Genomic DNA, 15020 nt, shown 5'->3' with positions numbered 1-15020 from the left:
GAAGGCCCTTCTTTTCTGGCTTTGAAAAAAATTTGATCTTTATTTATGTTTCTGATTTTTATTTCAGTGTTATTTCTGCTTTTGCTTCTTGTTTATTGCAATCTATCAATTATTACATGTAACCTTAAGTGTACATCTTTCACCAATTTCTAGTCAATAAAAAATAAATAATAATAATAAAGAAAAAAAGCAATCTTAGCAAATATTTATTACAGGATAGAAAATGAGTACTCTGATAAATCAAGACTTAGAAAAACCCTAAACCAATCTTATTGTCTGATTTAAGGATCTTGTATCTTCATCAACTCCATCCTCTCGTACACCTGGCGCCTCCACCTTAACATCGACGTCCGGAATCAAATTTTGACTATTGACCAACCCACCTTCAAGAGCATCATCGTACGGCATCAAAGCGGACGGAATCTTCGAAAAAATTGCGCTGAGGTTATTGCAAGGCATTGAGGGAAAAGGGGGTGGAATAGACCACAAGGGTAACGCTTCACTATTGCCGTTTTGTGGGCTATTGAACCCTAAGTATAAGGATTTAGCAGGCAATAAATCGTCGATTTGATCGTAGTTTTGCCTTTTTGATCCGACCATGTGGTGCTTATCATCAATAATTCCACTATACGAACGTTCGTTGGATTGTAAAAGTTTTTGACAATTGTTGTCTTCGAAAGTGTTTCGATTTTCGATTGGTGCGTATGGCCTCTGCATAGGGTATAGTCCAGGTACGCTCTGCAGATAGCTGAATTTTCTTCGTATGCTTAACACCGTGTTTACGTCTTCAACAACCTAGATCATCACTCACTCAATCTTTTTGCAGATCATACATATATATATATATATATATATATATATATATATATATATATATATATATATATATATATATATATATATATATATATATATATATGAACACATTTGGCAACCACACATATATATACACAGACACACCTTGTTGAATGAGCCAAGTTGGATGGCACCTTCTCTCACCGATATAATCGCTATAGTCTGCCGTATAACGAAACTTGTCTGAAAATTTGATGTAATAGAACGAAACCGAAAATAATCGAGTAACATTATTTTTATTTTACCTCAATGCCAGAGCTGAACTGGGCTTCCCATGCTCTTGGCTGCTGTTAACATGAAAAATAATCAAGAAATTTATTATTAAAAAATATATATTTGTTTATTTATTTCTTTCCCCTAAACAAACATTTTCTTACATGATCAATGGATACATTCCATGAAGAAAGATCATTCTCAATGGGGCTATCTCTAAACACCCATTTATGTGTGTTATCTGATGCAACTTTACCCACCAATCTACAAAGACAAACAAACCATCCATTAAATTAGAAAATATACCACCTAAAAATTAGTTTAATTAATTAATTTTTTTTGTATCAATTAAATAAATCAAAAGAGTTTTTATATAATATACATATACCCTTCTCCAAAATTATAAACCTCGTGTGTCATCTTGAAGAAAGTATCAGCACCAAATCTTCTCTTCCCACCTCTTTCACACTCCCAGAAATCACAAAACCCATCTTCCCATACAAGAATCCTGAAAAAAAAATTAACCTTAAAATGAGACATAATTTTTTTAAGTAGTCAAATGTTTGGAGAAAATTAATTAATTAATTTACCAGTTCCTTTTGTTTCCTTTAGCTCGATCAAGAAGGCCTCCTCCATTATCCCACCTGCAAAAATCAATAAAAAATCAAGAAAATCACTTCAATAAATCAAGAATGGCCAAAAAAAGATTCCTTTTTTTTTTAAAGTGGCATTGATTTATTTAACTTGAGAAATTTAAAGGGCAGTGGAAAAAGGTGCTTACTTTGGAGGAGGATAATTTCTTGGTAGGATTCTCCAAAAGACTGCGTATGCCCATTTTGAAGTGGTGGAGGAAGAATCAGAGCATGCACATAAATTTCTAAGTGTGTGCTGTAATAAACAGTTTATCATAGGAATCCCACCTTCCATTGTTCAATGATGCAAGAGAGAAAAAAAAAAAAAAAAAAAGATAGAAAAAAAAGGTGTTCTCCAATTTGTAGTGTTATATTAAAGGGAAAACAGCCAAAAGAAAAAGGTGTTGCTTGCTATATATTATGCTTTGATGGAAAACTATTTGGAGTCAATAATTTCACAAAGAGTAAGATATATATACTAAACTCCACCACATGTTAATGCAATTCTTGAATAATTGGAAATTTAAATCTGCACCATTATTTTATGATATAGAGATAAATTGATGTATCTATAGAAGTTTGATAATGACATTTGTTCTCCCTCACTCAAGAACTTGGTCTCAAAATTATTTTGTTTTAATTCCCATTTGAGCATAAAAATTTAAGGACTGATTTCGAATCTTTTTAGAATCAATGGAAGAATGCAACTTAAGATCAAGACAATTATGTATCTTAATAACTGAGCTTGACATTTCTTTTTCTGTTTTATGTAATATTATTTTGTTTTATTTTTATCAAGCAATTAAGACTGAACAAAAAGTGATGAAGAAACAACCAACAGGATGTTCCTGTGTAGCTTGTCTCACTTGTAACGCCAACCAATTAATATTCATTACCTAAAACAAATTGAGCTAACTTTCTGGTACAAATCTTGGCACCCTTAATTCATACAAATGATAATATTTTGTGGACCAGATTATTTTTTTTTTAATTCCAATTAGAGTTAGGTTCAACCAACATTCATCGGAAATTAAAAAAAAAAAAAAAATCGAAATCGAAATCGAATTTTATCCCTACCCAAAAAAAAAATTAAAAAAATTAAGATTATTTAAACAAAAGATGAACAAGATTCCAGGTCACTAACACTGTACCACTAAATGGTGGTCCTCTCTCAACAGAGAAATTGAATGCCTCACAATAATAACTTGTCTTACTTCCCCTTATCTTTTAGGATTGAAGGCATTTTAATGAGGAACTCCTATTGGTACTAAGTTTTCGATAAGCAGTGGGGGGGCCATGGCCCCCTGGCCCTATGCTGGCTTCGTTCGGCACAAGCCCACAAAGGCTGAAGAAACAAGCTGCCATATGAGATTAGGTTTCTGATATTTAGGGTGAAAGGCACTTGTCTGAAATCCTGCAGGCAGCACAGCCAACTACGATCGTAACAGGAGCGAATTCATTTCTCTTTCTTTCGCATTAAAAACGGGACCATAATCTATATTATCATACATTAAGATATTTCAACAAACCACAGAAATTCGACAGACAGAGCAGTAACCATAAATTTTGATCAATTTAGCAGAAAATAAAATTTGTGGTAGTATTTAAATATGTTACCTCTTGTAGGAGATAAGATGGCTGCGAACTTAAAACACGTGAAAACAAATCTTGGAAAATAGTTACTAGTGAACTACAGATTTAATGGATCGTGCCTAAACGTGGAATGCTAAAAGAATACGGTAGAATCAAATTCAACACTAAACATAAGGGTATCTTCAGAATTTTAAGGCCCTAATCTACCTGAAACATTTAAGGCCTTGAAGTGTTTGCTTCGTCGCTTGGAGCTGCCTTCTTTCCATTGTAACGCTGATAAAAAAAAAATTGAGATTTTTTTAATAGTAAAATATGATGAAGAAAAAGGCTGTATAAAGGAAAATTATAAGAATAAATACCTGCTTCCCGAATGAGAAAGGGACATATTTATATTTAACCATATGCATTATTTGCCTCTTCATTGTCGAAATGAACAGAACCAACCAATAGAATAGCAGAATTGGCCAAAATACAGGTACGTCAAAGGCACTGAAGAATGTTAACACAAGGGCGAAGCAAAAGGCCTTTGCGAGCGAATGCCTGCAATCGAGAGTACCAAATGGTTAATCCAACCATTCCGTACATCAAGATTAGAAACTGAGGATGATAAAAACGAAAAAAATAAAATCTCTATTAAAATCCAAAAAGAGATACATACATGTACATAAATAAATTTGGAATTTGAAGGTTATTTCCACAGCCAATAACAGACAGAGAGGAGTATAAGCCGTTTAATAAGGTAAGTGTAACTGTTTCTAAAAATATATTACTTTGGTCACATGAATTACAAAATACTCAACGCAAGCAACTTCCTACATAGTTCTCAGCTCAGACTTTCAGTTAGAAATGCAGAACTTTCTTCAAGGCAGATTTGAACCGTGTAACGTCTTGAGGAAAACTTTGTACAAATTCCAGACATCAAATGGAACTTCAATCAGGAAAAAGAAATATACTAGTCACTAACAATATGTGAAAATGTTCCGATTTAATAAGAGTCGTGTTCCTCTGTCTCAACATCCAGCCCAAACATATGTTTTTAAATGAATGATTCAACCCAAGACTGGATCCAGATGAGCACAAATGGCTATTATACAACAGGTTATGCACCATATCATTCGACAAGTGGCCTATACATTTCTGCCACTGAGAACTAATAAGTCAGATGAAGCCGGTTTGTGAAAATTATGTATATCTATTGCCGAGCAGAAAGCAGTTGCTAGTCATATGGAAACAGTCATGCATATACTCCTCGTTTCACCCATATCTAGAGACACGGGTCTCAGTTTTCAAAAGGGCTATGCTAGATCCAGATAAAATCAATCAAAGACGGAATATGATCTAAATGATGGATGAATTAAAATCTTAAAATAACTTCTTTACCCAACACAGTTTCAGTGATCACGAATCAAGTATAATTGCCTTCTTTCTGGTTGAACACATTTAATGGATAGCTATTTTTTATAATTCCCATTTAAAAGTAGATGCCAGTTCAAACCATCAACAAACGAGTCATCCAAAGGCATGAAGATCTTTCTCCCTCTTCATTCAATCTGTCTCTTTCTCTACAAAATCATTATTTTCCCACCGTCGTTTTAATCCAAGATTTTAGGTAACCACATATCGAATGAGAATACTAATGAGATAAAATATATAAATGACGTAACACCCTTGTCAGAAAATAAGACAACCTCGAAATTCCATGCAAGTGTTCTGAATTAATTTAGAATCATTTGTAAGGTTCCAGCAAATGTGAAGAACACTAACCAATATCAAGCTTCATGTTATGAAGAAACACACTAAAAAATTCTCTCAAATCTTATCAAATAACCACATACTGAAATGATTCACTCCTTCATCTCTTATAAAACCCAATATGTTAGAAATACTTGGAAATTTCAAGTCAAAGCCTCAAATTATTTACCCCCCACCCCCACCTCACCGACACACGCGCAGATACAGAGAGTTAAATTATTTAGTGATCAGGATGTACTGCTGATGACAATGTTCTCATATGTGATTCACTAAATCTCAGATAAAATTAAGTAAAGACATGATTAAAAAAATTGAGGTGCTTTCAATTCATAATACGCCAAGGCTGGATTAGTTTATGCAATTTGGGGGGAAATAGATAGATCGCGAAAGAGATTTGAACTGACCAGAACTTAAACTCAGGGAGGCGGCGGACGAAGGGGCGGAACTCCTCAGAGCCGCGGGTGGGGAGGGCAGGGCCGTCGGTCAGCTCCTGGATCTCGGGGTCCACCTGCGGCGAGAGAAACGCTATCAGCAGCTGCAGGATGTAGATTCCCAGCCCGTACGTGATTATGTAGAAACCCTGCACTATGTACACGCGCAGCGCGTATATCAAAGCGATCGCCGCTAGGAAGATCCACCGGTACAGCACCAGCGGCGTCGATTTGTCCAGGATGTGCTGGTACCGCCGCCATACCGCGTGGCTGAATTCCGTGACGGCGGAGGCCGCGGTATTGTCGTCGGAAACGCCTGCTCCGCCACCCATTTTCATTTTTTTATTTTATTTTTCTAATTTCTTCTCTGTGTTTATTTATATTTATTTATTATGGATTCTGTTCATAGAGAGGATTATTATTTAATTTAATTTAATTTAATTTAATTATTATATATATAAGCGTTCATTGATAGAGAGAATTAATGAGGTATTGCAGAGGGGAAAACTGGCGTGGCAGACGCAACTAACAAATTATTTAATATTGTCTTGGGCTTACTCCAGCACCTTATTTGGGCTTTTTCTTTAAATGGACTAACTATTTATACAAGTATATAAATCCCCATAACTCAAAATTATCTAATTGAACCCAAAATAATTCATTACAATTTTTGTAAGCATCTTATATCACTAATACATTTTATTATAATAGTGTAAAATGTTTTTTTTATCGTTATGTATACAAATAATTATTTTTCCCATTTTGAAATGTTATTATGTGATTTAATAGGGTTGATGGCTCTGGCTGTAGTCCTAATATTTATGCTAATGTTAATGTTAGTCTTCATATGCTAATATATTTTAAATATAAACCCCTTGTAATATATATATAAATAAATAATGCAAAATAGGTTTGAAACAATGTTTTAAAAATCGGACCGAATATCGACCCGGACAAGCTACTGGTCACGGTTGGACTGGTTCAATCGAGGTCCAACTGGGTTTTTCGTTTTTTATTTTATAATTATTTATACATTATTTTTATAGTAAATAAAACATATTTTCCTCAACACACATTAACTCATTACTCATTACTCATTTTCAGTTAAAATGTAAATTAAACTTATTTCTCCTTTACACACACATGACACAACATAGAACTCACACGCTATCACACTGAATCATTTCAGACATTACAGAAATTATAATAAAAAAATAACATGTCTTTCAATTTCAAAAAAAATATTTTACTTAATTTTTCTCTCAACTGGACAGTAAAAAATGTTGTTTTGGCCTGTTTTTTGATATATATATATAAAAAAAAAAAAAAAAAAAAAAAATTGGGCGAATAACCCTAATTTTTGCCCGGATTCATATTACGGTTCAACTGGCCAAATCGGACCGGACAAGGCAATGGTTCGCGGTTTAACCGGTTCCACCGGTCGGTCCAGTCTGAGTTTCAAAACATTGGTTTGAAATGTGCGAAACCTGAAGGGACAAATTGTAATCAAACCCGATAGATTAAATTTAGGTTTATTTTGTAATTTTAATCGAATCTTGGGTAGCTTTATATAATTTACGAAACCTGAAAGGTCAAATTGTAATTATTCATAATTTAATGGAGGTATGTGTAATTTGCCCAAAATTATTTGCTGAAGCCCATCAGAAGAACATCAAACAAAGACGAGAAGCTCGAACATCTCAGGTCAATAGTTTGATAAATTAAAAAAATTTACCGTTAAATTAGAGAGAAATGGTGGAGATGAAATTTCTGGGGATGGATTTTAGCTGTGCAGTGGGATCTCTAAGCCATGGTCAATTTCCGGAAAAGGATTGCCTACTTCCCTTAATATCAAAGCTGTTGGGTTACTGCATCGTCGCCGCCTCCACCACCGTCAAACTCCCGCAGGTTATTTTGTTTTTTAAGTTCATTTTTGTGAGTAATTCGTATTTTTTAATGCCGATTGCATTTTCATTGTTGTAGTTCTCGATCCGCGTTTGCTTGTTTTGAGGTTTTTGGTGATAATTTAGTGGATGCTTCTGAATTGAATTATTTCATTATCGCTGTTGTGAATTTTTGGTTGTGAGGGTTGGGAGCTGGACGAAGTGCATCAACCATGATTTGATTTTTCCTCCCTGGTGTGAATGAATAGTGATTGAATAAATTTAAATATTAGGGTTCAGTGCCCCGACTCTCTATGCCAATTAAAATTTCAGCAATCTAAAACTATAGTTTGAATACTGAAGACTTGAGATCTTAATTTCCAGATTTCATCAACCATTCTTTGTTTTCTTGTAAAATATAGAAATCGGAATCTTTAGTATGGTGGTAATTTCAGAATGTACCCGAAGCATCGTTTTAACTTCACACTGTACATTTGCACTGTATGTCTTTTTCAGGAATAAATTGTTCTTTATTATTTAGCTTTTTAAACGAGATGGATACATTAGATTTCGATGTTTTATATTACAGATACTAAAGATTTTGAAAAACAATAGTGTCAGAGGGCTAAGCGTCCTATCTTTCGAACTTGAGGTAGTTGGTTATACCATTGCTTTGGCATACTGTCTTCACAAGGGACTTCCATTTTCAGCTTATGGGGAATTGGCATTCCTTTTGATTCAAGGTACATGCAGTAGATCCTTCTCTCTATACATGGTTTTTGTTCGACAAATTACTAGGTATACATAGGAAGAACTAATTGTTTCTTCTCTACTTGGAGTTAAAGATGGTGATCTGTACATAATTTTATAGCTGTTGGCATGTTAAAAAAAATGTATAAAATTGCATTTTTATCTAATTTACAATTGGTTTCGAAATATTCTCGATAAACCTCTTAGTTGATGTGGCTAATTCATGTGTCAAAGTTAACATCTCTAACAACGTATTCCATTTTTTTCGCATTGCAGGCATAATTCTAGTAGCAATCATCTACTATTATTCTCAGCCTCTAGGAACCAAGACATGGATCAGAGCATTACTGTATCCTTTGAGCATTCAAGTTCTTCAGTGTCCCGATATTTCCTTTCTAGGGACTTCCACATATTCATTTTGAGAATGGCATCCATGTAATAATAGCATTTTGTATTTTTTCGATATACTTAAGAACCTATAACTGTGTCATTAAAAATAGGAGTCTGCATTTCCTCAACATTTGACCACAGATACTGCGCAATAGCACCAACCATCATGGCTGGTCAGATTGATCCGTTTCTTTTCGAAGCTCTATATGTAAGTCCAATATACAGGCATTCATACATTGGTTTTCTATAAGTCACTTTTGTATCTGAGGTTCCATTTGAAATGAATTCAACAGGCTTCTCAGCATGCAATTTTTTTCTGTGCAAGGATTCCACAAATCTGGGCAAACTTCAAGGTAGTTTATATTCTCGTATCATCTTAAATTTTAGTTTACCATACGGTTGCGTCTTTCTTTTCTCGGACCCAAAATGGCAGATATGGTAATAACTAATAACATTAACACTCCCCCTTTTAGAGTGGTACATCATTGCTAACAAGTGTTGGTTGTTGTTTGAACAGAATAAAAGTACTGGAGAGCTTAGCTTCTTGACCTCTTTGATGAACTTTGCAGGTTCCATGGGTAAGTTCATTATATGCTTTGTTGCGTTTGCCTTTGTGAATTAACGGAATCGTTAAGTTCTCATCTCCTGTAAAATCTTGTTTCTGATTGGCAGTGAGGGTCTTTACCAGCATGCAGGAAAAGGCACCGATGAGCGGTAATTTACCCATACTTACTTGAATAAATATTTTCAAATAATTCGGAATGCACCATTTCGTTGTGCATCCGGGAGTAATTTTGCTAATTTAATGATGAAATAATTTATTTTTCCCCATTTCAGTGGTTATGGGTTCTGTGATTGGCATTATGACGAATGGGACAATCTTGAGTCAAATAATCATGTACCAAAAACCATCAACGAAGAAAGAGAAGAAGTCCGATTAGAGAATCGACATTTGGTGCCCCAAAGATTGTACTGCTACGGATGAACTCTTTAAATTTCACTCGAGCGTTGTTATCAGCACAAGTAGGGAATAGATACTACAATGCTTGTACTTCCGGTTTTTTGAACCCTAGTTCTTTAATTTCGATGCACCATTTGCAATTTTGTTTGGTGCAGTAACATCAAATATAAGTGGGATTCATGTCACTATAAACCCTTTCTTACAAGATAACTTAATGTTGTGCATCATAAACCATGCTAATATAACATACATTATAAGAAGTAAAGCTTGAGCAGATAAGAGCCACAATTACTCTCCGTAGAAAAAAACGAAGAATAAATTTTACAGTTGCGATTATGGCGGAAAATAACAGCAGAGCAGATAACAGAATCCTGCAATAATTGCTTACAAATTTGCAGAGTATATCCACAAGAGGAGATTTATACTTGAAAAAAACAAGATACAACATAATATCATTTCTTGTTTCTATTCGACTCGAACTCACCAATCCCAAATCCCCATATATTCACTTCATAAATGAACAGCACATATAACAGACAATAAAGAACCAGCACACCTTACAGTCTTTCTTCACTACTAATCCGAGTACCTTCTTTCCGGATTGTTCCGGAACCTAGTTCCAAGACTCGGCCACCTCCTAAAGGTGCACGCCACCAAACTCCTTCCCGAAAAAGACGCTAACCTCATCTTAAACGAAGATGACCTCATCGTGCTACTGCTCGGTGCAACATTACCATCTCTAATTCTGCCACCAACCATCGCTCGATTATTATTAGCACCACCATTTTCCTGTTCATTATTAATCTCAGCATTCGGTAATTCAGGCTCAATTGCATCCAAATTCACCGCAATCGAATCCCTACTTGCCCTCAAAGAGTCCGCCCCTTCTGATGTCACCCCCCTACACTTTTTAACCTTAACCTTCACCAAATTAGGGCAACCACCAGCCAATGCTTCCATGCCATGATTTGAAACGGGGCAACTCTTTATGCACAGCTTCTTCAACGCAATACATTTCGCAGCTATGCACGAAATTTCGGCATCACCCACGGTTTCACTACCGCACAACGCTAATCTTTCTAGATTCTGACAGTTTGTTGCTAATTTGTCGAGGCTCAAATGTGTAGGGTTCACACCGATTAAAACCAATTCTTGAAGATTAGGGCAGTTATTAGCAACGGCAATTAACCCATCGTCGCTTATTCGATTCGTTTTCCATCCATCGATATGGAGCTTCCTAAGCAATTTACATTTTTCGGCCACTGCTGTAAGTCCAAGATTCGTACACTCGGGTGTTTTCACCAAATGCAGTATTTCAAGATTAGGGCAGTGTGAAATAGCTGAGAGGCCGATATCACTAACCTGAATCCTCTCCAAATGAACCTCCACGAGTGAGTCAATCCTAACAGAGACGAGTTCGAGAAGTTTATCCCAATCACCAGAACACCTAAACAGCTTCAAGCTCCTCAAATTCTTCGCCTCGGAAATCAACGGCCCGAAACACTGCCCGTTGTAAATATCCTTCAGGCAGATCACTTTCAAAGATGCAGCAGCTTTTCCCGGCCCGATTGGCTCAGGTGCAGCCCCATCGGTAATGCCACGCAGCCTCTTCACCGACAGTTCTTCGAGAAGAGCACAGTTTTCGAGGAGGGCGTTCATCCCTTTAGGACCGAAGCTGCACGACCCACATGAGAATTTCTGGAGGCTCCTGCAATTTTCGGCCAGGACCGCCATGCCTAGGTCGGTGAGCTCGCGGCAGGCGCGGAGCTTCAATCTGGTGAGGTTCCTGCACTTGAGGGAGATCTGAATTAGGGCATCGTCGCCGATGCTGACAGATCTGCGGTCGCATTTTAAGCCCAGCTTGGTCACCGCATCGAAGCGGGAGAACAATTTAGGGACGGCGGAGGCGAGCTGCGACTGCGCGTTGAGCGAGAGGCGGTGGCGGCTCTGCCCGTCGATCGTCAACCATCGGCGGCAAACCAGGGAAGACCGCTTCCGGTCGGCGGCGGAGAGCGAGTGGAAAATGCAGGCCAAGCATTCGTCCGGCAGATTCAACGTGTAATCGTATCCAACATCGCCCGAATCGGGCTCAAGTCCGGCAGGGCTACGGCGGGGCTCCGATTCGGACACCGACGGGGAAATAACCGCGGCGGGCTTGAAGGATACGGGCCTCGAGGTGGAAGACGATTGGCCCATTCGCGAAGGAGGAGGAGAACCCCTGTTTTCTCCGCTGAGATGGTGTTTTTAAATTGCAGAAATTTGGTTTTATCTTCAAATTGGGGATTTGCTCTCTTCAAATTGGGAATTTGCTCAAAAAGGGGTTCTTTTTTGTCTTACCTTTCGGATTATCTTTTTGTTAAAGAGGAAATTCTTATAGGAATTACGAATTAGGGTTTGAAGATTGAAGGTTGAGTGCGGACAATCCCATTTTCTCTTTCCGTGTGGGGTTCACCTTTGCTTTGCTTTCAGTTACAGTGACTCTACTCCACAATTCAAATACCCTCTCTCATCATAATTACATAATTGCCATTTAACCTCTTTTATTTTCTATTTATTTTTACTTTTTAACTGTCCAATCATTTAAATTCTTATTTTTTATTTATAAATAAATGTATACAAAATTACGAACCCTGGCTTCCAGATAGGGATGGCAATGGGGCGGGTATGGGGCGGGTTTTGCAATCCCCATCCCCGCCCCGCTATGAAAATCCCCATCCCCATCCCCGTAAAAAAATCCCCATGGGTATTAAAAGAATCCCCATACCCGCCCCATAAAATCCCCACGGGTATCGGGGCGGGTAAAAATCCACGTCTATTTTTTTTTTTTTTTTTTAATAAATAAATATGCAATTTAATGATTTATTTCAACAAATAAATCAATATTTAATTATATAATGGAAACCTAAAAATCCCCATTTTAACTAATATTTAATATATTCCTACTATTTAATTATTTATATTTAATATAATAATTAAAAAATATATATTATATATATAAATAATGCGGGGCGGGTACGGGGACGGGTACGGGCGGGTCTACGGGGCGGGTATAGGCAAACCCATCCCCGTACCCGTACCCGGTCAAAAAAAAATTTCAATCCCCATACCCGCCCCATTTTTTTTCGGGGCGGGTAATACCCGAAAATTTCGGGGCGGGGCGGGGCGGGGATCCGTCGGGGCGGGTCAAATTGCCATCCCTACTTCCAGATTGAAAACTCAAAAAATATTCTCTAAGAATTAAGCAATCAATAAAATATGTCCTCAATTAGTGGAAAAGGTGCATAGCTTAAAGCTTTTAAGTTGTAGTCTAATCATGTAATTTATTACAAATGGCCATTAAATATTATTTACCTAGGTAATTAAATTATTTGTTAGGGTATAGAAGTAATGATGAATAATATATACCCCACGAGTTAAATTGTATCTACCTTCATAAAATCAAAGTTTAGTCAATTGTAGATGCAAGAGAGGCTCACATGACAATTGACATATCATGTGTATGTCCTTTTTTTGTTGGTTGTGGCTCATAACATAAGGGCAACAAGTACATTTGATTTTTTCATACAACTTTGTACTATCTTTTTATTTGTGTTGTGTAGTTTTTTTAAAGAACGTGCGTATTTTGGGCCGAGACATGAATTATTTTCGATTGGTCCGATTTCACTTTAATCGTATGTGTAGTCTAATATTGGATTCAACCGAGACTCAAGAGAGTCAGTCAGCTCGAGCGATTTTGACCACCCGTTATTTCTAGAGTAATCGTTATTTTTAATCTAGTCATTTAAAAGTTGTTTTCTATCCCAATCTCTCTCTCATTTCTTCGCTCGTGACTCTCTCGTTTGATGAGTATTGAAAGTGTTCTTTGTTGACCGGTCGACCGTGCGTGTGTTAGTGAGTCAATTCAGTAGTGAATAGGGGTAGATCTAGGATTTATGAGTCTGGTGAATTTTTCGTGCTTGAAACATGTGGTATGCTTCTATTTGTATGTTCTAAACAAAAGGATTGGATTGTGCGAGGAAACTGAGTCATTAAAAATAGGGTGAATTACAGTTTGCACTCCTGTACTATCGAAAAGGTCGCATTCATCCCCCTGTACTATAAAAATCTACAAATACCTCCCGCTTTTAACAGTCAATGGCCAGACATTTGACAATGTTAACTTTTATTGTGCAATTACTCTTCTACCCTTGTTTTTACGTCTGATGAGTGTCGAAATTTCTCCAAGTCCTTTCATTCTCACACAACAACACGCACTCACTCTCTGTCTCTCGTTTCGAATTTTCATAAGGGAAAAACTCTCACAAACATCTCTATCTCTCTCTCCGAGTTTTTGCAAAATTGGTTGGAGGAACTACTGTATGAGAGCATTCGAAGGACGCTTACGTAGAAGAAGGTAAGATTTCGGATTTTAGGGTTTTTCTTGACTATGCCATGAACTTGTGCGGGTACAGAATTCTCTTTGGGGGTTCTTGAATCCGACGAGCTTCGAAGGTTTAGGGTATGATTTTGAATAAAAAATAGGTTTATTTTTTTATTAATTTTTTTATTGTTGTCAATTTTTATTGTTTGTCGAAAATTAGGGCTTTTTGACGATTTTTACTATTCGTTGAAATTATAGCTAATGTAGTTCGAAATGAGGGATTTTTCCGTTTTTTTTCTAGGATTTTATTGATTGAATTCTTTTTTTTTTTTTTAATGCAGCAATTTTCTTCCTGGATTTTTCGAAGTCCAATATGTTGGAATTGAAGCTCTTCGTTTACATCGGCATGTGATTCAAAAAAAATAAGACATATAATGTTTGGAACTAAGACACAATTGTTGAGAATTTGAACTATTAGAAGATATTTTAGCATGAAAAAAAAACGAAGCTGGAAAAAAAAAAAGGAATTGAAGTTGAATAAAATGAATTTCAAAAAAAAGAATTGAAGTTGAATAAAATGCAGAATTCAGGGAGAAAAGAAAACATGAGAAAAAACGAGAAAAAGAAAATGAAAAAACGAGCTGAAAAGGTGAAAATTTTGGTGAGGAAAAAAGGGCAAACGTATGCAACATTTATATTGTGATTCTTGGGGGTGTTTTCGTCGGAAAAAAACCAAAGGCTCTATGGAACGGTCGGTTAACGCGACCAACGAAGTCAGCAGTCAGTCCTAACGGTAGGGGGGGGGTCTTTGTAGATTTTGATAGTAAAGTGGGGGTGAATGCGACCTTTTCCGTAGTACAAGGGTGCAAACTGTAATTTACCCTTAAAAATATTAACAACTCCATGCGTAGGAGATATCTCTGTTTGTATCTTTTTGCTCTCAACTCATTTTATCTTTTGTATTTCTATTGATAATATGTTTATTTCATAGTGAGTAAGTACCCTACAAAGAATAATTTGAGAAATAATAATATTCGAATTTGAGTAAATTGATTTGTCTATTGTATTTGCTCCACCAACAAAAGCACTTTTGTAGAACAATTGGTAACATTTATTGACTAGTCTAATTCTTGTAACTTATAATCAACACGTCAACACGACATGTACCAAGAACTTCCATTAAAAAAAAAAAAAAGATCC

At 36.4% G+C, this 15020-nt stretch overlaps 4 protein-coding genes across 10 annotated transcripts; 1 reads left to right on the top strand and 3 right to left on the bottom strand.

Annotated features, from left to right (window-relative positions):
• Nucleotides 1-146: 146 nt before the first annotated feature.
• LOC105959232 (protein RICE SALT SENSITIVE 3) lies at nt 147-2403 on the bottom strand. 4 transcript variants are annotated; one of them, XM_012983289.2, is made up of 7 exons: nt 1850-2403; nt 1659-1712; nt 1457-1576; nt 1233-1332; nt 1101-1139; nt 961-1017; nt 147-795 (listed from the first exon to the last, which is right to left on the bottom strand). In XM_012983289.2, the coding sequence occupies exons 1-7, from the start codon at nt 1993-1995 to the stop codon at nt 259-261; spliced, it is 1053 nt and encodes a 350-aa protein (XP_012838743.1). In that variant the 5' UTR covers nt 1996-2403; the 3' UTR covers nt 147-258. The 4 variants fall into 4 exon arrangements, with proteins under 4 accessions (XP_012838743.1, XP_012838742.1, XP_088669382.1 ...); XM_012983288.2 differs by having other exon boundaries at nt 1101-1142; nt 1850-2322; XM_088813256.1 differs by having other exon boundaries at nt 961-1038; nt 1101-1142; nt 1850-2217.
• A 388-nt stretch (nt 2404-2791) lies between these two features.
• Nucleotides 2792-5962, bottom strand: LOC105959234 (protein RER1A). 4 transcript variants are annotated; one of them, XM_012983292.2, is made up of 4 exons: nt 5450-5962; nt 3653-3833; nt 3501-3566; nt 2792-3195 (listed from the first exon to the last, which is right to left on the bottom strand). In XM_012983292.2, exons 1-3 carry the CDS (start codon nt 5812-5814, stop codon nt 3510-3512), a joined length of 603 nt encoding a protein of 200 aa, XP_012838746.1. In that variant the 5' UTR covers nt 5815-5962; the 3' UTR covers nt 2792-3195; nt 3501-3509. The 4 variants fall into 4 exon arrangements, with proteins under 4 accessions (XP_012838746.1, XP_088669385.1, XP_012838745.1 ...); XM_088813259.1 differs by having other exon boundaries at nt 2792-3133; XM_012983291.2 differs by having other exon boundaries at nt 2792-3114.
• Nucleotides 5963-7112: 1150 nt separating this feature from the next.
• Nucleotides 7113-9667, top strand: LOC105959230 (Mannose-P-dolichol utilization defect 1 protein). Its single transcript, XM_012983286.2, has 8 exons — nt 7113-7384; nt 7949-8102; nt 8386-8458; nt 8641-8707; nt 8793-8852; nt 9017-9077; nt 9172-9213; nt 9337-9667. Exons 1-8 carry the CDS (start codon nt 7229-7231, stop codon nt 9438-9440), a joined length of 717 nt encoding a protein of 238 aa, XP_012838740.1. The 5' UTR covers nt 7113-7228; the 3' UTR covers nt 9441-9667.
• Nucleotides 9668-9727: 60 nt separating this feature from the next.
• On the bottom strand, nt 9728-11921 carry LOC105959229 (F-box protein At1g47056). The gene has a single exon (XM_012983285.2). It carries the CDS (start codon nt 11654-11656, stop codon nt 10037-10039), a length of 1620 nt encoding a protein of 539 aa, XP_012838739.1. The 5' UTR covers nt 11657-11921; the 3' UTR covers nt 9728-10036.
• Nucleotides 11922-15020: the final 3099 nt, after the last annotated feature.

This window comes from Erythranthe guttata, chromosome 14 (assembly GCF_056151865.1).
Source record: "Erythranthe guttata isolate IM_541 chromosome 14, IM_541, whole genome shotgun sequence".
NCBI classification, from domain to species: Eukaryota; Viridiplantae; Streptophyta; class Magnoliopsida; order Lamiales; family Phrymaceae; genus Erythranthe; species Erythranthe guttata.
The sequence above is the reverse complement of the archived record's forward strand: the minus strand, read 5'-3'. Positions and strand labels throughout refer to the sequence as shown.